Consider the following 27,278-nt stretch of genomic DNA (forward strand, 5'->3'; position numbering starts at 1 on the left):
AATGAGTTCTGTGTTCTGTTCTATAACTTTCACCTTCTGATATGTGATCTTTTGTGTAACTTTCACTTTCTGATATCTGTTCTGTAGTGTAACTTTCATCTTCTGATATGTGTTCTGTTCTGTAACTTTCACCTTCCGATGTGTGATCTATGTTCTAATGTGTAACTTTCATCTTCTGATATGTGATCTATTGTGTAACTTTCACCTTCTGATATTTGATCTATTGTGTAACTTTCACCTTCTGATATTTGATCTATGTTCTATTGTGTAACTTTCACCTACTGATATGTGTTCTATGTTCTATTGTATAAGTGACACATTCTGATATATGATCTATGTTCTATTGTGTAACTTTCACCTACTGATATGTTTTCTATGTTGTACTCTGTAGATTTCACCTTCTGATATGTGATCTACGTTCTACTCTGTAACTTTCACCTTCTGATATGTAGTATTTCACACAGCATATCAACTTTTTTGGATTTGTAATTATATTAGTGTTCCTTTTGCCCAGATTATGCAATAGTGCCCCCATAATAGCGCCCTACACAGTGAACACCTGATACATAGCTCATACAAATGAACCTTCCTCCATTATATCCTTTGAAAGGCATTACAGAAACGAATAAGTAACAGCCAAAAATATTCCAAAAAGTGTATTTTATTCCTACAGGATTGTGGGTTAATAGTAAAGCCAGACTTTTCCTGCGTTCGGTAATAATAGATGTAAAAAGGCTGGTCTGAAGACTCCAAAAGTGGGGATTAAGTGTTACTTTTTTTTTTACTATATTTTCTATATAATATTTTTATATACAGATACATAATAAGGATATATTATATTTATATATTACTCCAAATCTTAGGACGTCTTATTATATACAATATACAACAATTTGGCTTATAGTAGACAGAAGTGTAATAGCATTAGATTGCACTGCGGTGGGGGTGGGGCCTCTATAAGCGGGAGACTCGTAAAGCATATTGTTTGGTCAAGTGTGGCCATAGACGTGTCAGGTGAGATTTTCCGTATCTGGACAATCTTGTGCTTGTGTAGACCATAGGGCAGGTCGCATACGCGTTGTATTATAGTAGACCTGTTTTTGATGCCTTGACCCCTTAGAAGGTCACGTGTTGTAAATGGCGCTCATGGTCTTCTGGATCTCTCATGGAACGAATCTTGCACAACCCTGACCACTGACCCATGTTTATGGCACATGACCACATGTCCTTGATAGCCATACAGAAATGCCTAATGGGATGGTGTTACCACTATGCGGGTCACATGACATAGGCCTTGGGGGGGCCATGACTCCCCATTTATGTGAGGAAGGCCTGCGTATGCCACTGAACGCACATTAATATTGGAGTATGGAGGGTGAATTTGGGGAAAACCGTGGTTCTGTAAAAAAAAGAAACAAACAAAAAAGTTACATCTTAAAGGAGATGGTCACTCAGGAGGATCCCTTTAATTAGGGATTTATATGTGATTTAAAGAGTCAAGCTGTATCACAACTAGTACAAGGCCCGAGAGGATGGGACATGACGTAGGGATTCTCTTTGATGTATGGCTATTGACTATATACATCAATTAGTTAGATATTGGGGTGGGGGTGTTAATATTTATGCAACCCCCTTTGTACTTACCTCACTGTAAGCTATAATCTCCTACTGGATAAACCTGAAAGAAAAAAAAGCCAAAAAATACTTAGCACTTTGGGGCCCTGGTACAACTTGTGGAGATGCAGCTGGAATCTAATGGGAAATGCCTTCTGGGAAAATTATGCAAATTTGTTCTCTTGCCAAAGGAAGAATAAAGTCTCTCTAACGCCACCTATAGGTTGCTACCCTGTAAGTCAGTGTCCTGCCCATTAGATTTTAGCCAAACCAAGGGACGGGACACTGCTGTAGACAGCTGTTTCGGGATTCTCACCTACTACAGTACAGACCAGACTACCGGTGAGCTGCCTTTGATGTTCCTTTTGGGGGTGCTGTTTCTCTCACTCTAGTTAGAGTAAAATGGTGTCAATTTACCCCTGGGAAAGGAGATGAGCACTCCTTGGTAGATGATTTCAAGAATATTAAACACATAGAGTAAATCACGGGACAGTAAGACTAGGGGAGCGGTCTACTACTGGGACAGAGATGTCCACATGACAGCCCACCAATCTGCTAGTTATATCATTGGAGGTCCCACCAGCTATAGAGAACTATATGATATTGGGTCATACGTACGTCTGATGGATGCTCGCAAAGATCCTTCCTCTTCTATGGGTTCCCCCGTTCTGTGCAAAAATAAAAATACACCAAAAAACAATTTTTATTCCATTATTTTTGTAGGGCAAATATAGCGGTATAATTTGCAGATCGAGGTCAGATGGCATGTGACAGTGCTGACTGAATGTCATATAGCCAAGGTCAGCACAGGCTTCAGCTGTGGTTTTGGAAAGATAGGGGTTCACCACTTCCAACCACATCTGGGCCCAACAACTAGGGAGCCAATGACCAGTGTGAAATACCTAAGGCCCCGAAGCATCACAAGGAAAGTATGATAACCCAACCATTGTCACTATGTAACTGATAGCAGAGATCGGCACTCATGTCTGCTGCCTGTCCAGGTCAATGGTAAAGTATCAGGCTTTCCCCAATTTCTGGAAAGGGGTTATCGATAAAAATCAATGGCCAATCATTAAGACAGACCAACAATTTTAGATCGGCCGGGGTCGGACTGTTAGGACCCCTGCAGATCAGCTGTTTCTCAAAGCCCACAGCTCTAAGCACTGCTCACTTATTGTACCCTTGATAACGGCGGTTGTGGGTTATAGCCGTATCCCCTTCAAGCTTATTGCCCACCACATCAGCCCCATAACCAATGCTATCAAAAACACACTATAGGGGTAGGAGCCCCGTTCAAAGTTTACATTGGGGCCCACTTGACTTTCGTTAGGGATCTAAAAAATTTAGAGCAGGCAGATATCTTGGATTCTTGGAAGAGTTTTAGGGCTCCATTGGACTTTAATGAGTTTTCATAAAGTTTCCCTATGTAGGTCTCAAAGTACAACTGTGTAGAAATGGGCAAACCACATCGGATTGACCCAAATTTTCCAAAACTCGACACAAATTCAAAACTTTGCGGTTTTTGTCACCAGGGAACTAGATGTGAAATGATTAAACTTTGGACTCTCTGCACCTAGCAAAGGTGGAGGCTCAGGGAAGGTGTGCAAAAATAACACACAGTTATATTCTCCTCTGGTCACCTCTTGTGGGCATTCTCACAGTGCCTGGAGCCCCCTGTGGGTCTTCTTATGACTACCTAGTTAATGTCAGGAACCTGTGATTGGGCCTTATCGGTCATATGGGGCACACCAACGACACCCGAGGTGCATGATGTCACCGAAGAATCCAAAAATAGACCCAGTTGGATGGCTGGACACTGACAGGATGTCCAGGAGTAGGGTTGAGCCGATCTTGAGATTTCAGAATCGATTTTAAAATCCGATTTCCGATCATTTTCCAGCCGATTGCGATCGTGAAATTTGCTCGATCGCCGATTGGGATCCGATCTTTTCCAATCCCGATCGCTCAACCCTAGTCAATGCTTCTCTATGGGAAAAGTCACTTTTAGGGTTGAGCCAATCTTGAGATTTCAAAATCCAATTTCCGATCATTTTCCAGACAATCCTGTACCCGATCATGAAAATCTGATCATCTGATCTTTCCCGATCCCGATTGCTCAACCCTACCCAGGAGGTGTGAAGGGTGGGTTGTATATTGGTTTACTATTTTCCCACACCTCCATTGGGCCTCCATCTACTAGACTCTGCAGAGATCCCAGAGAATCAGAAATTCACTTCTAGATTGTGATTAGAGATGAGCGAGTAGTATTCGATCGAGTAGGTATTCAAAATACCCCTACTCGATCGAGTACCACTCACTATTCGAATAGAAAAATTCAATGCAGAACCAGCGTTGATTGGCTGAATGCTATACAGTCAGCCAATCAACGCTGGTTCTTCTCCTACCTTTAGAAGTCTTCTCCGTGCAGCGTCCCCGCGGCGTCTTCCGGCTCTGAATTCACTCTGCCAGGCATCGGGCCTGGGCAGAGCCGACTGCGCATGCCCGCGCTACAAGAAAATGGCCACTTTGACTGTAAGCGGCCATTTTCATGTGGTGCGGGCATGCGCAGTCGTCTCTGCTCAGGCCGGATGCCTAGCAGAGTGAATTCATTGTTGGATGACAATGCGGGGACGCTGCACGGAGAAGACTTCTCGGAGAATCCTGCCCGACCCTCACTCGTGGACTTGGTAAGTTCAGTTTGATCGAATGTTGCCTACTAGAGATGAGCGAACACTAAAATGTCCGAGGTTCGAAATCCGATTCGAACAGCCGCACACTGTTCGACTTTTCGAACGGATTTCGAACCCCATTATAGTCTATGGGGGGAAATGCTCGTTTCAGGGGTATGCAAAATTCGATAAAATTATACTTACCAAGTCCACGAGTGACGGTCGGGCTGGATTCTCCTTGATGTCTTCTCCCGGCACAGCATAACTGCGTCTTCTTCCGCCTGGAATTCAATCGGGGCCTAGGCAGAGCTGACTGCGCATGCGCAGTCGGCTCTGCCTAGGCCAGATGCCTAGACAGAGTGAACTCCAGCCGGAAGATGCCACGGGGACGCTGCACGGAGAAGACTTCTAAAGGAAAGAGAAGAACCAGCGTTGATTGGCAGAATGTATAGCATTCTGCCAATCAACGCTGGTTCTGCATCGAACCTTAAACTTCGAACAGCTAGTAGTGTTCAATCGAGTACGAGTATTTCGAATACCGTAGTATTCGATCGAACACCTACTTGATCGAATACTACTCGCTCATCTCTAGTGGATACCCCTGAAACGAGAATTTTTTCCCCATTGACTATAATAGGATTCGATATTCGATTCGAGTAGTCGAATATTGAGGGGCTACTCGAAACGAATATCGAATATCAAGTATTTAACTACTCGCTCATCACTAATTGTGATGAACTTATTTGGACCAATATTAATTTTTGGTTCCAACTGTTTAAACCCAAAACACGGCAGAGTTTTGCTGATCTCTACAAATGTGTATATACTTGGCTGTGGTGTAGTATACAGATTCATGGCATTGTTCAATATAGGTTAAGTAACGATCCACTATATCATATACCGCCATCCCGTACAATGACCCCACAGTCACATTCATCGGTTAGTTTACCTTTGATGCTGATTGAATTTACAGCGACATTTCCTACCTAATGAAAAAAAACAAAAAACAAACAAACATAAATTATAAAAAAGAAGGAAGTTTTATAGTTGTGTTTTTTAATTAATTTTGTTATTTTATGGGCTTGTGTATTTAATCTTCACTTTCTTAATTAAATCTAATAAAAAAAAGGAAATTACATATTGGAGACACAATCAGAGACTTCCTGCCTATGAAGATAACGCAGCAGGGTGTGTGTGCTTTATGGCAGCTGCAAATGACAGGAGTTGACTGGCAGAGAAGTTTCATAGATTATACTGTAGGTCCAGGCAGATATCAGGAGGAAGTACAACCTCCGGCAGAGACCAGGGAGTGCCTATTCTAGACCTCCCGTAATACAATAGACTTTGCCTTATTAGGATGATGAAATGACTCTACTGACCCTGTCCTCTAATAATAATAATGAGATGACTCAGCTGACCCTGACCTATCAGAATATGAGATGACTCTACTGACTTGAACCTGTAACAATAATGAGATGACTCTATTGACTCTGACCTCTAATAATGATGAGATGATTGTGTCAATATTAATACGAATAATGTGTTGACTGTGCCAAACTTACCCCCTAATAATAATTAGATAACTCTGCTGACCCAACATTTAATAATAATAATAATAATAATAATAATAATAATAATAATAATAATAGAATGAATATGTCCTGTCAGGAATTTGAGATGACTCTACTGACTCTGCCCTCTAATAATAATGAGATGACTCTGCTGATTCTGGCCTATCATGAACATGAGATGACTATACTAACTTTACCGTCTAATAATAATGATATGACTCTGCTGATTCTGGCCTATCATGAACATGAGATGACTATACTGACTTTAACCTCTAATAGTAATGAGATGACGCTACTGATTTTGACCTCCAATGATAATTAGATGACTGTGCCGACCCTTTAATGAGAATAATCACTTCTGACTCTGCTGACCTCACCCCCTAATAATAATTAGATGACTCAGCTGACTTGAATGGGAGCTCTTTTGACCCTTTGTCATTTAGGACTGTGGTACATTTTATGTGTTATGAGGCCCCCCCTTAAGGATAATAGCTATATCCCTGCTTCTAATAATAATAACTAGTATCTTGCCCTATTATGATAGTGATTCACTGTTCATCTCACCCTATAATAATACTTAGATGACTCTGCTGACCTGACATTTAATGACAATAAGATGGATATGACGATCATGCATGGTACAACATTTATTTAGAAAAGTATTCAAACAGTATATGGTGCAACATATTTCAGAGGGGGGCCACGTCCTTCTTCAGACACACAGCAAGGAAGTGAGGACATGGGTTGAAATACAGATTATAATGAGATGACTCTGCTGACCTTGCCCTCTAACGATATTGGGACGACTCTGCTGACCCTGCCCTAAAATTATAATAAAATGACTTTGATGACCTAGACCTCCGATAATGACGAAATGACTCGTCTTATCTTGCCCTTTGATGACAATGAGATGACTGCTAAGCCCACCTCTAATGAGGTAACATTGCTGACCCTGCCCATTAATACAATGAAATCACTTTACTAGGCCAACCTGCAATGATAATGAGATGACTTTGCTGACCTTGCTGGTAATGATAATGAGACAACTCTGCTAATTGTCTGATGGTTCCACTAATGACTTGACTACTCTGTACAGTTCTATATTACAGATATAGGAGATACACTGTCAGGTATATTCTACATGTGTTAATGTAAGTGAATAGTGAGGGTATACAGTATGTACACATTGCGGTATAATTCTGTAGTGTACAGTGTAGAGGTGTATACTGACACAATGAGAGTGTCTCAACCTGATATTCTTTCACAAGGCATCTCTGCATATTTGAGATTCTGTCATGCAGCATTTACAGCTATACATAAAATGGCAGTCACAAATATGTCACTGCTTATTCACAGCTGACAGACATTGAGATGTTTACACGTCCCCTGTCTCTGGGGGTGTCAGTCAAGACATCACTCACTCAGGATGATGAGGATTCCCAGGATGAAAAGAACACCGGCAAAGACAAGGCCACCGATCCGCAGGCTCTTATAATCTAGAGAGAATGGAATGTGCAATACAATGAAGACAAATACTAAAACATAAAACATAAAACATACCGTACGTGAGGAAGGAATACAGGAGATGTATAGAATAAATATATTTACATACAGTATATACATAGAGGGCAGGGTTATAGTAGTTATATTCTTGTACATAGGAGCAGTATTATAGTAGTTATATTCTTGTACATAGGAGTAGTATTATAGTAGTTATATTCTTGTAAATAGGAGCAGTATTATAGTAGTTATATTCTTGTACATAGGAGTAGTATTATAGTAGTTATATTCTTGTACATAGGAGCAGTATTATAGTAGTTATATTCTTGTACATAGGAAGTAGTATTATAGTAGTTATATTCTTGTACATAGGAGCAGTATTATAGTAGTTATATTCTTGTACATAGGATCAGTATTATAGTAGTTATATTCTTGTACATAGGAGTAGTATTATAGTAGTTATATTCTTGTACATAGGATCAGTATTATAGTAGTTATATTCTTGTACATAGGAGTAGTATTATAGTAGTTATATTCTTGTACATAGGAGTAGTATTATAGTAGTTATATTCTTGTACATAGGATCAGTATTATAGTAGTTATATTCTTGTACATAGGAGTAGTATTATAGTAGTTATATTCTTGTATATAGGAGCAGTATTATAGTAGTTATATTCTTGTATATAGGAGCAGTATTATAGTAGTTATATTCTTGTACATAGGAGTAGTATTATAGTAGTTATATTCTTGTACATAGGAGTAGTATTATAGTAGTTATATTCTTGTACATAGGAGTAGTATTATAGTAGTTATATTCTTGTATATAGGAGCAGTATTATAGTAGTTATATTCTTGTACATAGGAGCAGTATTATAGTAGTTATATTCTTGTACATAGGAGTAGCATTATAGTAGTTATATTCTTGTACATAGGAGGTAGTATTATAGTAGTTATATTCTTGTACATAGGAGTAGTATTATAGTAGTTATATTCTTGTATATAGGAGCAGTATTATAGTAGTTATATTCTTGTACATAAGAGCAGTATTATAGTAGTTATATTCTTGTACATAGGAGTAGTATTATAGTAGTTATATTCTTGTATATAGGAGCAGTATTATAGTAGTTATATTCTTGTACATAAGAGCAGTATTATAGTAGTTATATTCTTGTACATAGGAGGTAGTATTATAGTAGTTATATTCTTGTACATAAGAGCAGTATTATAGTAGTTATATTCTTGTACATAGGAGTAGTATTATAGTAGTTATATTCTTGTATATAGGAGCAGTATTATAGTAGTTATATTCTTGTACATAAGAGCAGTATTATAGTAGTTATATTCTTGTACATATTGGCAATAAGTCCTTATATTAGGTATATTTATTACTATGTTTTATTGGGTGATTATATATTGGTCAGTAGTAGAGATGAGCGAACAGTGTTCTATCGAACACATGTTCGATCGGATATCAGGGTGTTCGCCATGTTCGAATCGAATCGAACACCACGTGGTAAAGTGCGCCAAAATTCGATTCCCCTCCCACCTTCCCTGGCGCCTTTTTTGCACCAATAACAGCGCAGGGGAGGTGGGACAGGAACTACGACACCGGGGGCATTGAAAAAAATTGGAAAAAGTCATTGGCTGCCGAAATCAGGTGACCTCCATTTTAGACGAATAGTGGATTTCAAATCCGGGTCATATGAGAATGTGAACTTTGTGACTATGAGACAGGGATAGCTGTACAGGCAGGGATAGCTAGGGATAACCTTTATTTAGGGGGGAATGTTATTAAAAATAACTTTTTGGGGCTCTATCGGGTGTGTAATTGTGATTTTTGTGAGATAAACTTTTTCCCATAGGGATGCATTGGCCAGCGCTGATTGGCCGAATTCCGTACTCTGGCCAATCAGTGCTGGCCAATGCATTCTATTAGCTTGATGAAGCAGAGTGTGCACAAGGGTTCAAGCGCACCCTCGGCTCTGATGTAGCAGAGCCGAGGCTGCACAAGGGTTCAAGCGCACCCTCGGCTCTGATGTAGGAGAGCCGAGGGTGCACTTGAACCCTTGTGCACCCTCAGCTCTGCTACATCAGAGCCGAGGGTGCGCTTGAACCCTTGTGCACACTCTGCTTCATCAAGCTAATAGAATGCATTGGCCAGCGCTGATTGGCCAATGTATTCTATTAGCCTGATGAAGTAGAGCTGAATGTGTGTGCTAAGCACACACATTCAGCTCTACTTCATCGGGCTAATAGAATGCATTGGCCAGCGCTGATTGGCCAGAGTACGGAACTCGACCAATCAGCGCTGGCTCTGCTGGAGGAGGCGGAGTCTAAGATCGCTCCACACCAGTCTCCATTCAGGTCCGACCTTAGACTCCGCCTCCTCCGGCAGAGCCAGCGCTGATTGGCCGAAGGCTGGCCAATGCATTCCTATGCGAATGCAGACTTAGCAGTGCTGAGTCAGTTTTGCTCAACTACACATCTGATGCACACTCGGCACTGCTACATCAGATGTAGCAATCTGATGTAGCAGAGCCGAGGGTGCACTAGAACCCCTGTGCAAACTCAGTTCACGCTAATAGAATGCATTGGCCAGCGCTGATTGGCCAATGCATTCTATTAGCCCGATGAAGTAGAGCTGAATGTGTGTGCTAAGCACACACATTCAGCACTGCTTCATCACGCCAATACAATGCATTAGCCAGTGCTGATTGGCCAGAGTACGGAATTCGGCCAATCAGCGCTGGCTCTGCTGGAGGAGGCGGAGTCTAAGGTCGGACCTGAATGGAGACTGGTGTGGAGCGATCTTAGACTCCGCCTCCTCCAGCAGAGCCAGCGCTGATTGGTCGAGTTCCGTACTCTGGCCAATCAGCGCTGGCCAATGCATTCTATTAGCCCGATGAAGTAGAGCTGAATGTGTGTGCTTAGCACACACATTCAGCTCTACTTCATCAGGCTAATAGAATACATTGGCCAATCAGCGCTGGCCAATGCATTCTATTAGCTTGATGAAGCAGAGTGTGCACAAGGGTTCAAGCGCACCCTCGGCTCTGATGTAGCAGAGCTGAGGGTGCACAAGGGTTCAAGTGCACCCTCGGCTCTCCTACATCAGAGCCGAGGGTGCGCTTGAACCCTTGTGCAGCCTCAGCTCTGCTACATCAGAGCCGAGGGTGCGCTTGAACCCTTGTGCACACTCTGCTTCATCAAGCTAATAGAATGCATTGGCCAGCGCTGATTGGCCAGAGTACGGAATTCGGCCAATCAGCGCTGGCTCTGCTGGAGGAGGCGGAGTCTAAGATCGCTCCACACCAGTCTCCATTCAGGTCCGACCTTAGACTCCGCCTCCTCCAGCAGAGCCAGCGCTGATTGGCCGAATTCCGTACTCTGGCCAATCAGCACTGGCTAATGCATTGTATTGGCGTGATGAAGCAGTGCTGAATGTGTGTGCTTAGCACACACATTCAGCTCTACTTCATCGGGCTAATAGAATGCATTGGCCAATCAGCGCTGGCCAATGCATTCTATTAGCGTGAACTGAGTTTGCACAGGGGTTCTAGTGCACCCTCGGCTCTGCTACATCAGATTGCTACATCTGATGTAGCAGTGCCGAGTGTGCATCAGATGTGTAGTTGAGCAAAACTGACTCAGCACTGCTAAGTCTGCATTCGCATAGGAATGCATTGGCCAGCCTTCGGCCAATCAGCGCTGGCTCTGCCGGAGGAGGCGGAGTCTAAGGTCGGACCTGAATGGAGACTGGTGTGGAGCTATCTTAGACTCCGCCTCCTCCAGCAGAGCCAGCGCTGATTGGTCGAGTTCCGTACTCTGGCCAATCAGCACTGGCCAATGCATTTCTATGGGGAAAAGTTAGCTTGCGAAAATCGCAAACTGACAGGGATTTCCATGAAATAAAGTGACTTTTATGCCCCCAGACATGCTTCCCCTGCTGTCCCAGTGTCATTCCAGGGTGTTGGTATCATTTCCTGGGGTGTCATAGTGGACTTGGTGACCCTCCAGACACGAATTTGGGTTTCCCCCTTAACGAGTTTATGTTCCCCATAGACTATAATGGGGTTCGAAACCCATTCGAACACTCGAACAGTGAGCGGCTGTTCAAATCGAATTTCGAACCTCGAACATTTTAGTGTTCGCTCATCTCTAGTCAGTAGTATATATACTAAGTGGCTTTGCTCCTCTCAGTATGAAGCTGTGGGTCAGGGGCTGCAGATCTTGTATTTTCTGAGCGCTCACAATATGAGATGTATTTTTATATTTCTAGAATAATCGCCTCTGGCAGAACTTTCCTTGAACTGATTTTACAGATGTGGATTAAACTCTCTCAGGCTCCCAGGCCTCACGAGACAGAACGATTTATGAGAAGAACTTGGTATCTTTATTTAACACATCTCCGACCTCAGTATAACTTATGCTTAAAGAGCGCAGGGAAAGTGTATTTATTCATGACATCAAAAAGAGACAGAATCCTAAACCGTACAGAAAAGGTCAACTTAATAGAGTTTCACAGTTCCTTGTAAAAAAAAAAAAAAAAAAAAGCTTAAAGGGGTATTTTTTGGGACCAATCCTTAGGATAGAACACTGTTGTCAGATATGCAGGGGTCTGATACCCATCATCCCCTCTGATCGGCTGGTTCTTACAATTTATAGACCAGTGACATCACATTTATCAATTACATGGTGTGTTTGCAGCACAGTCCCATCCAAGAAGTGATTTCCCAGGACTGCAGAGGGCATGTAGTTGAGCCTGCGTCCCTGACTCCTGCACATAACTGTGATGTATAGCAATCCCCATATTGTAGCATGGTATCTTTGGACTGCTGGACCTTTGATGATATCAAATGACCAATAGGTCCTTAAATCAAAGGAACAAGAAGACAACTGATAGGAAGAGAAGAAGAGTAAAAGTTCGTACCCATCTTTGGTGACCCAGAATCCTTTGGTAATCTCCAGATTTCCAGATGTTTTGTACACAGTCAAGGCACCCAGTGCCAGAGGCAACAAAATAACCCCAAAATATCTTTTTCCCCTCCACCATAAGTGACTGTTATCTCTGTGTTCTCTACTTTGTAGAATTCTTGGTCTCATCTGTCCACAAGATGTTTTCCCAGAAGGATGTTGGCCCAGTTACGTACAGTTTGGCTGTAAACTGCATTTATACCTCGGTGTCAGCAGTGGGGTCCTCCTGGGTCTCCTGCCATAGCGTTTCATTTCATTCACATGTGGACACATAGTTGGCACTGACACTGATGCCCTCTGAGCCTGCAGGACGCTTGGATTTCCTTGGCACATGATCGTGGCTGCTCATCCACCATCCGGACTATCCTGCGTTACAACCTTTCTTCAATTTCTTTCTTGCACCACGTCAATGCCATGGGTTGGAAGCTTCTTGACTATGTTAAGCACCGTGGACAAAGGAACGTCAAGATCTCTGGACATGGATTTATAACCTTGAGATTGTTGATAATTTCCACAATTTTGGTTCTGAAGTCCTCAGACAGTTCTCTTCTCCTCTTTCTGTTCTCCATGTTTAGTGTGGCACACAATGCAAAGATTGAGTCAACTTCTCTCCTTTTTACCTGGTTTTTGCTGTAATTTCTATATTGCCCACACCTGTTACTTACCAGTAAGGGCAGTTTGAACGAGCAGCACATGCTTGAAACAAAGTTAGTTACCCACATTTTTGAAAAAATGCCAATTTTATCTATCCCATTTTTGGAGTTTTGTGTGAAATTATTTCCATTATTCCCCCTTCTTTCTCACACGCAGCCTGTTCCGCCCACTTCACTTTCTCTGCTTACACACAGCCTGCACCCCCAAGTACCCCTCTTGCTCACACACAGCTTGCACCCCCAAGTACCCCTCTTGCTCACACACAGCTTGCACCCCCAAGTACCCCTCTTGCTCACACACAGCCTGCACCCCCATGTACCCCTCTTGCTCAAATATGGCAGAATGGGGGGTGAAGACTGTGAGCAAGAGGGGTACATGGGTGTGCAGGATGTGTGTGAGAAAGGAAAGAATGGGGATGAGTTTCTCATGCACAGCCTGCACAGCCATGTTACATGCCATGTTATGGCCATGAGGAAGGGACATGCTTTGTCCGGAAACGCGTAGCCTCTTCAATGCTTTGACTTTTGTCTACTCCATGTTACTTTGTAACATTTTTATTTTGGACCCAAGAATAAAAGCTATGTTTTAAGAAGTTATCGTCGTGCTGCCTGGTTTGAAGCTGGATATTTTACTATTACTGTCTATGTTACCCCTCTTGCTGACAGTCTGCACCCCCCCCCCATTTCCTCCTCTTGTTCAGAGTCTGCACACCCATGTACCCATCTTCCTCACAGATAGCCTACAACCCGTTCCCCTTCATTGTTCACTGACCTGTACAATCCGGATAGCTCCACCCACACAATTCTTTGATTCTATCTTAGTTGGTTAAGGATCTTTGGTGATGTCATGTCACAGGTCCTGTAACCTACTAGTATAGGTGCCGGCACAGCGGGCAGGAGATAGAAGTTTCTCCTGCCCGCTGTCACCATGCAAGTGACAGGAGGAAGGGGCCCGGACAGCAGGCGGCCCCTGCTTGGGTACAGTAGTGCAGCCAGCAATTGCTGGTATCACTACTGTTAAAAGATGGACTGTGGAGGAGGCAGCTCCTCTCCATCTTCAGGCAGCCCCCGACACTGTAGTAAATAGGGCCAGTTACCTGCTGGTGTAACTCCAGCAGGTAATGGCCTATTTAAAAAAAAAAAAAATCTGCAGCAGTAGCAGCTGCCACCGGGCGCACTAGTGTCCCAGGCCCTGTGGCAGCTGCTACCACTGCTACCCTGATAGTTACGCCCCTGGTGTGTAGTGTACAGAAAGGAGAGGTGCGATCTTAGATAAATTTGGGTAGATGATATGGACCCAAATCCTCCAAATGTAGAAAAACAGGTAACATTCCAAAGTTCAGTGAAGAATAGAAACAATGTTTCAGCTCAGCATTACAGGGTTTTTTTTTATCCAAACTTATATAATGACATAAGATAGATAGATAGGAGGTGGATAGATAGATAGATAGATAGATAGATAGATAGATAGGAGATAGATAGATAGATAGATGATAGATAGATAGATAGATAGATAGATAGATAGATAGGTGATAGATAGATAGATAGATAGATAGATAGATAGATGATAGATAGATAGATAGATAGATAGATAGATAGGTGATAGATAGATAGATAGATAGATAGATAGATAGATAGATAGATAGGAGATAGATAGATAGATAGATAGATAGATGATAGATAGATAGGAGATAGATAGATAGATAGATAGATAGATAGATAGATAGATAGATGATAGATAGATAGATAGATAGATAGATAGATAGGAGATAGATAGATAGATAGATAGATAGATAGATAGGAGATAGATAGATAGATAGATAGATAGATAGATAGGAGATAGATAGATAGATAGATAGATAGATAGATAGGAGATAGATAGATAGATAGATAGATAGATAGATAGATAGATAGATAGATAGAATTCAGACAGCACATCCTAATATCAACAGGTGCCGGCTGCTATGGCAGTAATACAAATACAGAAAGTGCAGCAGCTGTTTGATCCAATATGTACAATCAATAACCTCATTTATACGTGTAGCTACTCAGCAGCAGTAATATATTATCGCTCTATTTATATATATCCTGGTGCTGTGCGCAGAGTGTGGCTGCATCGTCTGGGTTAGATGACAGACAGACAGACAGATGGATAGCACTGGCTCCTCTTACCATAGTAGAATGGGTCATGTTGTTCATCTGTATCCTCAGATCCTGTTCAGATTGAAAGGAAATTTGAATAAAATTTAGTTACTAGAGAACGCAAATGTAACATAGAACAGCCGGACCCTAATCCCCATGTACAGCACATGATCCCCATCTCTAATCATTTTAATATAAAATATCTTTATGTTTTCATATTTAAAGGGATCCTATCTTTTGAACACAAATTTTTCTCCCTAATATGTTGGAATAGCCTTAAGAAAGGCTATTCTTCTCCGACCTTTCCTTTTCTTCTCCGCGCTGCCATTCGCCTGCAATCCCAGTTTTTCTCGGTATGCAAATGAGCTCTCTCGCAGCACTAGGTTCAGGCATCAGCGCTCAAACAGCACTGGGGGCGTCCCCAATGCTGCCAGAGAGCTCTCCAGCACCACCTCCATCTTCTTCTGCGATGAGGTCTTCACTGCATTTTCTTCCGGCGGCGTCTTCTTACTTCTAGGCCTTGGTCCTAGGGCAAGCCGAGGAGAGCTCTCTGGCAGCATTGGGGATGCCCCCAGTGCTGTTTGAGCGCTGGGGCCCGCCCCCAGTGCTGCAAGAGAGTTCATTTGCATACAGAGAAAAACTGGGATTGCAGGCGAACGGCGGCGCGGAGGAGAAAAGGAAAGGTAGGTGACGAATAGCCTTTCTTAAGGCTATTCCGACATGTTAGGGAGAAAAAAATGTGTTTAAAAGATAGGATCCCTTTAATATCTTTTCTAGTAGATATTAACGAAGACAGAAACTGGAATATCCTCCTGCCCTAATACTTCTCCTAGCTGAGAGTCTATTTGTCAGGACACAGAGCTGATACCATATAATGACAGCAAGCAGAGGTATTATATAGAGAGAGGACGTAAAACAGAGACTATTAGAAAGTCACAGAATTACTAATGGATGCCGCCATCATAACCAGGTATAGGCGAAGACCACACAGGACTCAAAAAAGCGCTGTGGGAAAAAACGTATTGCGGTTATTCCCGCAGCATTTTATACAGACAGGTCAAAGAGGTTTCCACTGCAGGCAAATTGCAACATTTACATCCCATGGGGCCCCGGCTATAGGGAGATACAAAGCCAATAGACCAGTCCATAGACAATACTGAACACTTACCGAAAGCCACTGAGATCATAACTGAGCAGCAGAAGACAAAGAAGGAAACGTCCATGATAAGGCTGTGGGGACAAGAGGAGAATAGTCAGCGACTAGTTATCTGTATCTATATCTATCAGCCACATTCTTATCTCAAAGATTTTACTGCCTATACATTAAAAATACAGGGAAAGATAACAATGTTACAACCAGTGATATCACAGAGCTCCGAGCTACCTACATTCTTGTACATAGGGGTAGTATTATAGTAGTTATATTCTTGTACATAGGAGTAGTATTATAGTAGTTATATTCTTGTACATAGGAGTAGTATTATAGTAGTTATATTCTTGTACATAGGAGTAGTATTATAGTAGTTATATTCTTGTACATAGGAGCAGTATTATAGTAGTTATATTCTTGTACATAGGAGCAGTATTATAGTAGTTATATTCTTGTACATAGGAGTAGTATTATAGTAGTTATATTCTTGTACATAGGAGCAGTATTACAGTAGTTATATTCTTGTATATAGGGGGCAGCATTATAGTAGTTATATTCTTGTACATAGGAGTAGTATTATAGTACTTATATTCTTGTACATAGGAGTAGTATTATAGTAGTTATATTCTTGTACATAGGAGTAGTATTATAGTAGTTATATTCTTGTACATAGGAGCAGTATTACAGTAGTTATATTCTTGTATATAGGGGGCAGTATTATAGTAGTTATATTCTTGTGTATAGGGGCAGTATTATAGTAGTTATATTCTTGTACATAGGAGCAGTATTATAGTAGTTATATTCTTGTACATAGGAGTAGTATTATAGTAGTTATATTCTTGTACATAGGAGCAGTATTATAGTAGTTATATTCTTGTACATAGGAGTAGTATTATAGTAGTTATATTCTTGTACATAGGAGCAGTATTACAGTAGTTATATTCTTGTATATAGGGGGCAGCATTATAGTAGTTATATTCTTGTACATAGGAGCAGTATTATAGTACTTATATTCTTGTACATAGGAGTAGTATTATAGTAGTTATATTCTTGTACATAGGAGCAGTATTACAGTAGTTATATTCTTGTATATAGGGGGCAGTATTATAGTAGTTATATTCTTGTGTATAGGGGAAGTATTATAGTAGTTATATTCTTGTACATAGGAGTAGTATTATAGTAGTTATATTCTTGTACATAGGGGAAGTATTATAGTAGTTATATTCTTGTACATAGGAGCAGTATTATAGTAGTTATATTCTTGTACATAGGAGCAGTATTATAGTAGTTATATTCTTGTAAATAGGCGCAGTATTATAGTAGTTATATTCTTGTACATAGGAGGTAGTATTATAGTAGTTATATTCTTGTACATAGCAGTATTATAGTATTTATATTCTTGTACATAGGAGGTAGTATTATAGTAGTTATATTCTTGTACATAGCAGTATTATAGTAGTTATATTCTTGTACATAGGAGTAGTATTATAGTAGTTATGTTCTTGTACATAGGAGTAGTATTATAGTAGTTATATTCTTGTACATAGGAGCAGTATTACAGTAGTTATATTCTTGTATATAGGGGGCAGTATTATAGTAGTTATTTTCTTGTACATAGGAGGTAGTATTATAGTAGTTATATTCTTGTACATAGCAGTATTATAGTATTTATATTCTTGTACATAGGAGGTAGTATTATAGTAGTTATATTCTTGTACATAGCAGTATTATAGTAGTTATATTCTTGTACATAGGAGTAGTATTATAGTAGTTATGTTCTTGTACATAGGAGTAGTATTATAGTAGTTATATTCTTGTACATAGGAGGTAGTATTATAGTAGTTATATTCTTGTACATAGGAGTAGTATTATAGTAGTTATATTCTTGTACATAGGGAGCAGTATTATAGTAGTTATATTCTTGTACATAGGAGTAGTATTATAGTAGTTATATTCTTGTACATAGGAGCAGTATTATAGTAGTTATATTCTTGTACATAGGGGCAGTATTATAGTAGTTATATTATTGTACATAGGAGTAGTATTATAGTAGTTATGTTCTTGTACATAGGAGTAGTATTATAGTAGTTATATTCTTGTACATAGGAGCAGTATTACAGTAGTTATGTTCTTGTATATAGGGGGCAGTATTATAGTAGTTATATTCTTGTACATAGGAGCAGTATTATAGTAGTTATATTCTTGTACATAGGAGTAGTATTATAGTAGTTATATTCTTGTACATGGGAGTAGTATTATAGTAGTTATATTCTTGTACATAGGGAGCAGTATTATAGTAGTTATATTCTTGTACATAGGAGTAGTATTATAGTAGTTATATTCTTGTACATAGGAGCAGTATTATAGTAGTTATATTCTTGTACATAGGAGTAGTATTATAGTAGTTATATTCTTGTACATAGGAGCAGTATTATAGTAGTTATATTCTTGTACATAGGAGTAGTATTATAGTAGTTATATTCTTGTACATAGGAGCAGTATTACAGTAGTTATGTTCTTGTATATAGGGGGCAGTATTATAGTAGTTATATTTTTGTACATAGGAGCAGTATTATAGTAGTTATATTCTTGTACATAGGAGTAGTATTATAGTAGTTATATTCTTGTACATAGGAGTAGTATTATAGTAGTTATATTCTTGTACATAGGAGTAGTATTATAGTAGTTATATTCTTGTATATAGGAGCAGTATTACAGTAGTTATATTCTTGTATATAGGGGGCAGTATTATAGTAGTTATATTCTTGTACATAGGAGCAGTATTATAGTAGTTATATTCTTGTACATAGGAGTAGTATTATAGTAGTTATATTCTTGTACATAGGAGCAGTATTACAGTAGTTATGTTCTTGTATATAGGGGGCAGTATTATAGTAGTTATATTCTTGTACATAGGAGCAGTATTATAGTAGTTATATTCTTGTACATAGGAGCAGTATTACAGTAGTTATGTTCTTGTATATAGGGGGCAGTATTATAGTAGTTATATTCTTGTACATAGGAGCAGTATTATAGTAGTTATATTCTTGTACATAGGAGTAGTATTATAGTACTTATATTCTTGTACATAGGAGTAGTATTATAGTAGTTATATTCTTGTGTATAGGGGCAGTATTATAGTAGTTATATTCTTGTACATAGGAGCAGTATTATAGTAGTTATATTCTTGTACATAGGAGCAGTATTATAGTAGTTATATTCTTGTACATAGGCGCAGTATTATAGTAGTTATATTCTTGTACATAGGAGGTAGTATTATAGTAGTTATATTCTTGTACATAGCAGTATTATAGTATTTATATTCTTGTACATAGGAGGTAGTATTATAGTAGTTATATTCTTGTACATAGCAGTATTATAGTAGTTATATTCTTGTACATAGGAGTAGTATTATAGTAGTTATGTTCTTGTACATAGGAGCAGTATTATAGTATTTATATTCTTGTACATAGGAGGTAGTATTATAGTAGTTATATTCTTGTACATAGCAGTATTATAGTAGTTATATTCTTGTACATAGGAGTAGTATTATAGTAGTTATGTTCTTGTACATAGGAGTAGTATTATAGTAGTTATATTCTTGTACATAGGAGCAGGATTATAGTAGTTATATTCTTGTACATAGGAGTAGTATTATAGTAGTTATATTCTTGAACATAGGAGTATTATTATAGTAGTTATATTCTTGTACATAGGAGCAGGATTATAGTAGTTATATTCTTGAACATAGGAGTAGTATTATAGTAGTTATATTCTTGTACATAGGAGCAGTATTACAGTAGTTATATTCTTGAACATAGGAGCAGTATTATAGTACATATAGTCTTGTACATAGGAGCAGTATTACAGTAGTTATATTCTTGTATATAGGGGGCAGTATTATAGTAGTTATATTCTTGTACATAGGAGGTAGTATTATAGTAGTTATATTCTTCTACATAGGAGTAGTATTATAGTAGTTATATTCTTGTACATAGGAGTAGTATTATAGTACCGTATATACTCGAGTATAAGGCGAATTTTTCAGCCCAATTTTTGTGCTGAAAAAGCCCCCCTCGGCTTATACTCGAGGCAGCAAAAAAAAAAAAAAATATATATATTTTTTTTTTTAGGAGGGTGGGTCTATGACCAGCCACAATATTAATGTATATAATCTCCCATAAAATAGTGCAAAAAAAAAAAAAAATTTAAAAAGTAAACAAATAAAAGTTCTGAATCACTCCTTTCCCTAGAATACATACAAAAGTAGAAAATGACTGTGAAACACATACACATTAGGTATCCCTGTGTCTGACAGTGCCCGGTCTACTGAATATAGGGGATCTGCAGTGCTCCTGTTCTATCAGGAAGGGGTTAATAGGAGCACTGCCCTATGTTCAGCCAGGCTGAATTCTCCGTGGGGGGAAATAAAGGAAGGGAAGGGGCAGACAGACAACCAAAACACCCCCTCCCCTTCCCCAGCATCTACTGCACCCAAAAACTCTGACCATTTTAATTTTTGAAATTTTCCAGTAGCTGCTGCATTTCCCCTCTAGGCATATACTTGAGTCAATAAGTTTTCCCAGTTTTTTGTGGTAAAATTAGGGGGGTCGGCTTATATTTGGGTCGGCTTATACTCGAGTATATACGGTAGTTATATTCTTGTACATAGGAGCAGTATTACAGTAGTTATATTCTTGTATATAGGGGGCAGTATTATAGTAGTTATATTCTTGTACATAGGAGGTAGTATTATAGTAGTTATATTCTTGTACATAGGAGGCAGTATTATAGTAGTTATATTCTTGTACATAGGATTAGTATTATAGTAGTTATATTCTTGTACATAGGAGGTAGTATTATAGTAGTTATATTCTTGTACATAGGAGTAGTATTATAGTAGTTATATTCTTGTACATAGGAGCAGTATTATAGTAGTTATATTCTTGTACATAGGAGGTAGTATTATAGTAGTTATATTCTTGTACATAGGAGTAGTATTATAGTAGTTATATTCTTGTACATAGGAGCAGTATTATAGTAGTTATATTCCTGTACATAGGAGGTAGTATTATAGTAGTTATATTCTTGTATATAGGAGCAGTATTATAGTAGGTATATTCTTGTACATAGGAGCAGTATTATAGTAGTTATATTCTTGTACATAGGAGCAGTATTATAGTAGTTGTATTCTTGTACATAGGAGCAGTATTATAGTAGTTATATTCTTGTACATAGGAGTAGTATTATAGTAGTTATATTCTTGTACATAGGAGCAGTATTATAGTAGTTATATTCTTGTACATAGGAGCAGTATTATAGTAGTTATATTCTTGTACATAGGAGGTAGTATTATAGTAGTTATATTCTTGTATATAGGAGCAGTATTATAGTAGGTATATTCTTGTACATAGGAGTAGTATTATAGTAGTTATATTCTTGTATATAGGGGGCAGTATTATAGTAGTTATATTCTTGTACATAGGATTAGTATTATAGTAGTTATATTCTTGTACATAGGAGGTAGTATTATAGTAGTTATATTCTTGTACATAGGAGTAGTATTATAGTAGTTATATTCTTGTACATAGGAGCAGTATTATAGTAGTTATATTCTTGTACATAGGAGGTAGTATTATAGTAGTTATATTCTTGTACATAGGAGTAGTATTATAGTAGTTATATTCTTGTACATAGGAGCAGTATTATAGTAGTTATATTCCTGTACATAGGAGGTAGTATTATAGTAGTTATATTCTTGTATATAGGAGCAGTATTATAGTAGGTATATTCTTGTACATAGGAGCAGTATTATAGTAGTTATATTCTTGTACATAGGAGCAGTATTATAGTAGTTGTATTCTTGTACATAGGAGCAGTATTATAGTAGTTATATTCTTGTACATAGGAGTAGTATTATAGTAGTTATATTCTTGTACATAGGAGCAGTATTATAGTAGTTATATTCTTGTACATAGGAGCAGTATTATAGTAGTTATATTCTTGTACATAGGAGGTAGTATTATAGTAGTTATATTCTTGTACATAGGAGTAGTATTATAGTAGTTATATTCCTGTACATAGGAGGTAGTATTATAGTAGTTATATTCTTGTATATAGGAGCAGTATTATAGTAGGTATATTCTTGTACATAGGAGCAGTATTATAGTAGTTATATTCTTGTACATAGGAGCAGTATTATAGTAGTTGTATTCTTGTACATAGGAGCAGTATTATAGTAGTTATATTCTTGTACATAGGAGTAGTATTATAGTAGTTATATTCTTGTACATAGGAGCAGTATTATAGTAGTTATATTCTTGTACATAGGAGCAGTATTATAGTAGTTATATTCTTGTATATAGGAGCAGTATTATAGTAGTTATATTCTTGTACATAGGAGCAGTATTATAGTAGTTATATTCTTGTACATAGGAGCAGTATTATAGCAGTTATATTCTTGTACATAGGAGCAGTATTATAGTAGTTATATTCTTGTACATAGGAGTAGTATTATAGTAGTTATATTCTTGTACATAGGAGCAGTATTATAGTAGTTATATACTTGTACATAGGAGCAGTATTATAGTAGTTATATTCTTGTACATAGGAGCAGTATTATAGTAGTTATATTCTTGTACATAGGAGCAGTATTATAGTAGTTATATTCTTGTACATAGGGGCAGTATTATAGTAGTTATATTCTTGTACATAGGAGTAGTATTATAGTAGTTATATCCTTGTACATAGGAGCAGTATTATAGTAGTTATATTCTTGTACATAGGAGGTAGTATTATAGTAGTTATATTCTTGTATATAGGAGCAGTATTATAGTAGTTATATTCTTGTACATAGGAGCAGTATTATAGTAGTTATATTCTTGTACATAGGAGCAGTATTATAGCAGTTATATTCTTGTACATAGGAGCAGTATTATAGTAGTTATATTCTTGTACATAGGAGCAGTATTATAGTAGTTATATCCTTGTACATAGGAGTAGTATTATAGTAGTTATATTCTTGTATATAGGGGGCAGTATTATAGTAGTTATATTCTTGTGTATAGGGGCAGTATTATAGTAGTTATATTCTTGTACATAGGAGCAGTATTATAGTAGTCATGTATATCCTTTTAAAAACATCTCACTTTGGAATCACACAGTTACAGAAAGAACTGCATACAGCAGTAAAAAGAACATTAGTGTTTTGTTTCTTCTTACTTTGTCTTTTTTTTAGATCTATTGCTTTATTTGTTTCAGAAATTCTTCCTGTGTGAATTCCAGCCTAATATCATAGGACTTCCTCATGCGCTATGTATGTTATTATTATGAGTGTATAGACGAACCCTTTCTTATTATAGTACTACAACTCCCAGCATGCTCTGACAAGTGCAGTCCTGACAGCGCAGCCTCTTCTAGTAGGTTGCTGTCTGATGTGCTGTTTTTTCGGTGTCAGGCCTCCTGTGGTTTTACTCTAAACTTCCCTGGGGATACAATGTGTGATCTTTGTGTTGTAGAAATGTCTCTTGTAATTTGCCAAAACCCCGGTGTCCGTAAGTTTATTTGTCTTTGTCTAAAGCCAAAGGTTCACAGACTCGTCCTCAAATACCTCAATCCCTGTCCTGTCTTATGTCAATACAGCCTATCACTGTGCTATAGGGCTCCGCTACTATATCATGTACTTGTAGTTCATCAGACCCTCCAATAATATACATACAGAAGCCAGACACTTGTCCTGACCTATAATGTCTCACAGCTGAGGGGTTGTTACAGATTCCTGCAGGTCCCTGCACTGATACAATGTAACAATCTATAGGACAGGGGAGGTTTGTGCTGGGGGTTGTGTAGACTGGCAAAAACAGGAAACAAGATGTAAGATTTAGTGAAAAACAAGTGTAAATGTTATCAGAAATGTAACAATTCCGGGACTGATGAGTTCTAATTTTATGGAAATTTGGGGCTTCCAAATCTTATGGGGTTTTTTTTAGCTTTTTTTTTTTTTTTTTTTTTTGCTGAGTTGTTCCCTGACATTCACTTAGATATACTGGCTGAGAAGACAGTACCATACACGAATGGTTTAGATACACTGGCTCAACAGAGAGTATCATATATCGTAAGTTTAGATACACTGGCTCAGCAGACTATATCATACATCGTAAGCTTAGATACACTTGTTGAGTAGACAGTACCATATGTAAATGGTTTAGATACACTGGCTCAGCAAAGAGTATCATGCTTCGTAAGGTTAGATACACTGGCTCAGCAGAGAATATCATGTATCATAAGCTTAGATACACTGGCTCAGCAGAGAATATCATGTATCATAAGCTTAGATACACTGGCTCAGCAGAGAGTATCATATATCATAGGCTTAGATACACTGGCTCAGCAGAGAGTATCATACAATGTAAGCTTAGATACACTGGCTCAGCAGAGAGTATAATATATCATAGGCTTAGATACACTGGCTCAGAAGAGAGTATCATGCAATGTAAGCTTAGATACACTGGCTCAGCAGAGAGTATCCTACAATGTAAGCTTAGATACACTGGCTCAGAAGAGAGTATCATACAATGTAAGCTTAGATACACTGGCTCAGAAGAGAGTATCATATATTGTAAGCTTAGATACACTGGCTCAGCAGAGAGTATCATATATCATAAGCTTAGATACACTGGCTCAGCAGAGAGTATCATACAATGTAAGCTTAGATACACTGGCTCAGAAGAGAGCATCATATGTCGTAAGCTTAGATACACTGACTCAGCAGAGAGTATCACACATAATAAGCTTAGATACAATGGTTTAGCTACTTAGACAATACCCAATATGATAGGCTTAGATACAGCAGCTCAGTATACAGTACAATCGTCAATATTACAGGTGTAGTTGCAGCAGCTTAGCAGACAATGTCACACATGCAAGGTTAGATACAGTAATGTAGCTGACACTACCACGTATAATAGATTTAGATACAGCAGCCCAGCAGACCGTATCACACATCATAGGCTTAAATACACTCTCTCAGTAGATGGTATCACCCATAAGTGGCTTAGATACCCCAGTCCTAGTGTTTGTACTGTACATGTGAGTGGTGCCCCCTCCAGGCTACCCTTCCCCTGGCAGCTCAGCACTGTGTATATATAGAATTTGGCAGCGTCTCCGCTTTTTATATTTATATCATCTTGTCTCTGGTACAGAATGTCTGCCCTTCCTATCTCCTCCAGAGCAGCCTTCTCTGACTTCCCTGCTCTCCAAAGAAAACACAGCCGCCCCATATGCCGGGAACCTGCGGCCCACAAGGACCAGGCAATGGGATTTAGGGCCCAGATCATTAGGACTCCCCATAGAATGGTTTTGTGCAGGGGGCTGACACTTCATGTCCCTATAGGGTTCACTTATACCAGTCCTTAATTCTTGTATGGACTTGGGATATTTTATATCGTCCACTCCAGTCACATCCAGAGCTGCAATAACAATTCTGGAACCCAACATGAAATCAGAAAATGATGTAGTTCTCTTGTTACATGTCTGGAGTATATGGTGTCAGGTCACTGGGGGTAATAGGCTCATAACAGGGGGTGCTGATGGGTCCTAGTACTAAGGCCTCACCTCTCACTGCTGCCCTCTGTTGGATAAGTACCTGTATGTCGGTTCTGCTGCGTTGCATTGTGAGAGATGTAGTGTTGATACAACCTTGTGCATGGTACGCTGTGCCCAATATAATTAAACATGCCAAATTAATCCTATTATAGATAACATAAAGGACCCCCAGCAAGGTCCATATGGGGCCTACCCTCTGTAACGCCTCTTGTCACTGACTATCAACAACTTACAGACACATATGACATTTAGCACAATGTGTTAGCACCATCAGGAGTGTCACATACAGTAGGGTTGTAACCAATGACAAACTTGGCTCTGCTACATTTATATGGCAATAGCAATGGAAAAACCTCCATCTAAAGGCCCTGAAATGACTTGCACCCCTTCCCCCACCTGCTGTGCACATATGGAAAAAATGAGTAGGAAAAGTTACAGGATTAAGTGCCGGGTGCTGGAAAAAATTCCTACGCGGCCGTCGAAAAGACAGCGAGCAATGGCGGCGGATAACTGGGAAGAAATAATTTGGCGCACAATGAACCTAACTCCATATACTTTGTATACTTTATATTGCCGAGGGGTTGTTTAGCCCCCATGGGCACCAGGGGCCATTGCCACCTCTGCACCCCCTGATGTAATGCATATATTGCTATGGGACTGCCCTCATCTATCTCAGGCGTGCCGTAAAATTTATTGGAGAATCAGGGTCCGCCAATGAATATACCCAAAGGACACAGGACCCCTGTTCTCGTGACTGGTGGGGGTTCTCTTAGTCAGACCACCACTGATCTAGCAGTCATCCCCTATATAATCAATTGGTGGGATAACTTGCTAATAATAGAATACCCCTTTAAGCAAGGATTCTGCTTTGTCTCAACCAAATGCTGCTTTAACCACCCAGTATAGGCAACGTTACGGATGTAGCAGTGCTGACTTTGTCTTTATGGCGAATTTATCTGACTCGAAACAACAAATTCAACTCTGCTTTATCTGTACATGACAACCCAATTCTACTATGATACCACATTTCCATCCTTCAAAGAGTTAAAACCCCTTAAAATGTGACAGTACGGCTCACCCTTCCCTATGGTGCGTCCTGCACCAGTCTACAACCTGCCTCTTTCCAAAACTACAACTCCCATCATTGGAGGTCGCAGCTGTTACTTTTGTTACATTGTTGCAATTTCAAAACAAACAAACAAAGACAGTTACAAATGTTTCAACTCAAGCCAACCTAGGGGTATAACATTAGGATTTCTGCCCAAAAAAGTTTCTCACCGAGGCGGTGTAACACCAGGGGTCTCCTGTCACTTGCCTCCAGGCTTGGGGTGGGCGTCAGTGGGTGACTGTCAGCCCTGAGCTCGCTCTGCCCTATGAGGCACACAAGTCAGTCTGTTTACAC

At 39.1% G+C, this 27,278-nt stretch overlaps 1 protein-coding gene across 2 annotated transcripts; it reads right to left on the bottom strand.

The window, feature by feature from the left end:
* Positions 1–645: 645 nt before the first annotated feature.
* LOC142208999 (phospholemman-like) lies at positions 646–27,278 on the bottom strand. Of its 2 annotated transcripts, none has more exons than XM_075277926.1 (8): positions 27,155–27,278; positions 16,292–16,353; positions 15,154–15,195; positions 7,276–7,350; positions 5,233–5,269; positions 2,233–2,282; positions 1,645–1,678; positions 646–1,399 (listed from the first exon to the last, which is right to left on the bottom strand). In XM_075277926.1, the coding sequence occupies exons 2-7, from the start codon at positions 16,344–16,346 to the stop codon at positions 1,656–1,658; spliced, it is 282 nt and encodes a 93-aa protein (XP_075134027.1). In that variant the 5' UTR covers positions 16,347–16,353; positions 27,155–27,278; the 3' UTR covers positions 646–1,399; positions 1,645–1,655. The 2 variants fall into 2 exon arrangements, with proteins under 2 accessions (XP_075134027.1, XP_075134028.1); XM_075277927.1 differs by having other exon boundaries at positions 27,111–27,278.

The sequence above is a fragment of the Leptodactylus fuscus genome, chromosome 6 (assembly GCF_031893055.1).
Source record: "Leptodactylus fuscus isolate aLepFus1 chromosome 6, aLepFus1.hap2, whole genome shotgun sequence".
Classification (NCBI taxonomy): Eukaryota; Metazoa; Chordata; class Amphibia; order Anura; family Leptodactylidae; genus Leptodactylus; species Leptodactylus fuscus.

Excerpts from the sequence above, each read along its gene's own strand:
- LOC142208999 (XM_075277926.1), bottom strand. The coding sequence starts at position 16,346 with ATGGACGTTTCCTTCTTTGTCTTCTGCTGCTCAGTTATGATCTCAGTG. Across the intron at positions 7,351-15,153 it reads ACATGACCCATTCTACTATG|ATTATAAGAGCCTGCGGATC; the intron begins GTAAGAGGAGCC and ends CATTCTCTCTAG. Across the intron at positions 2,283-5,232 it reads AAATTCAATCAGCATCAAAG|AACGGGGGAACCCATAGAAG; the intron begins GTAAACTAACCG and ends ATTTTTGCACAG.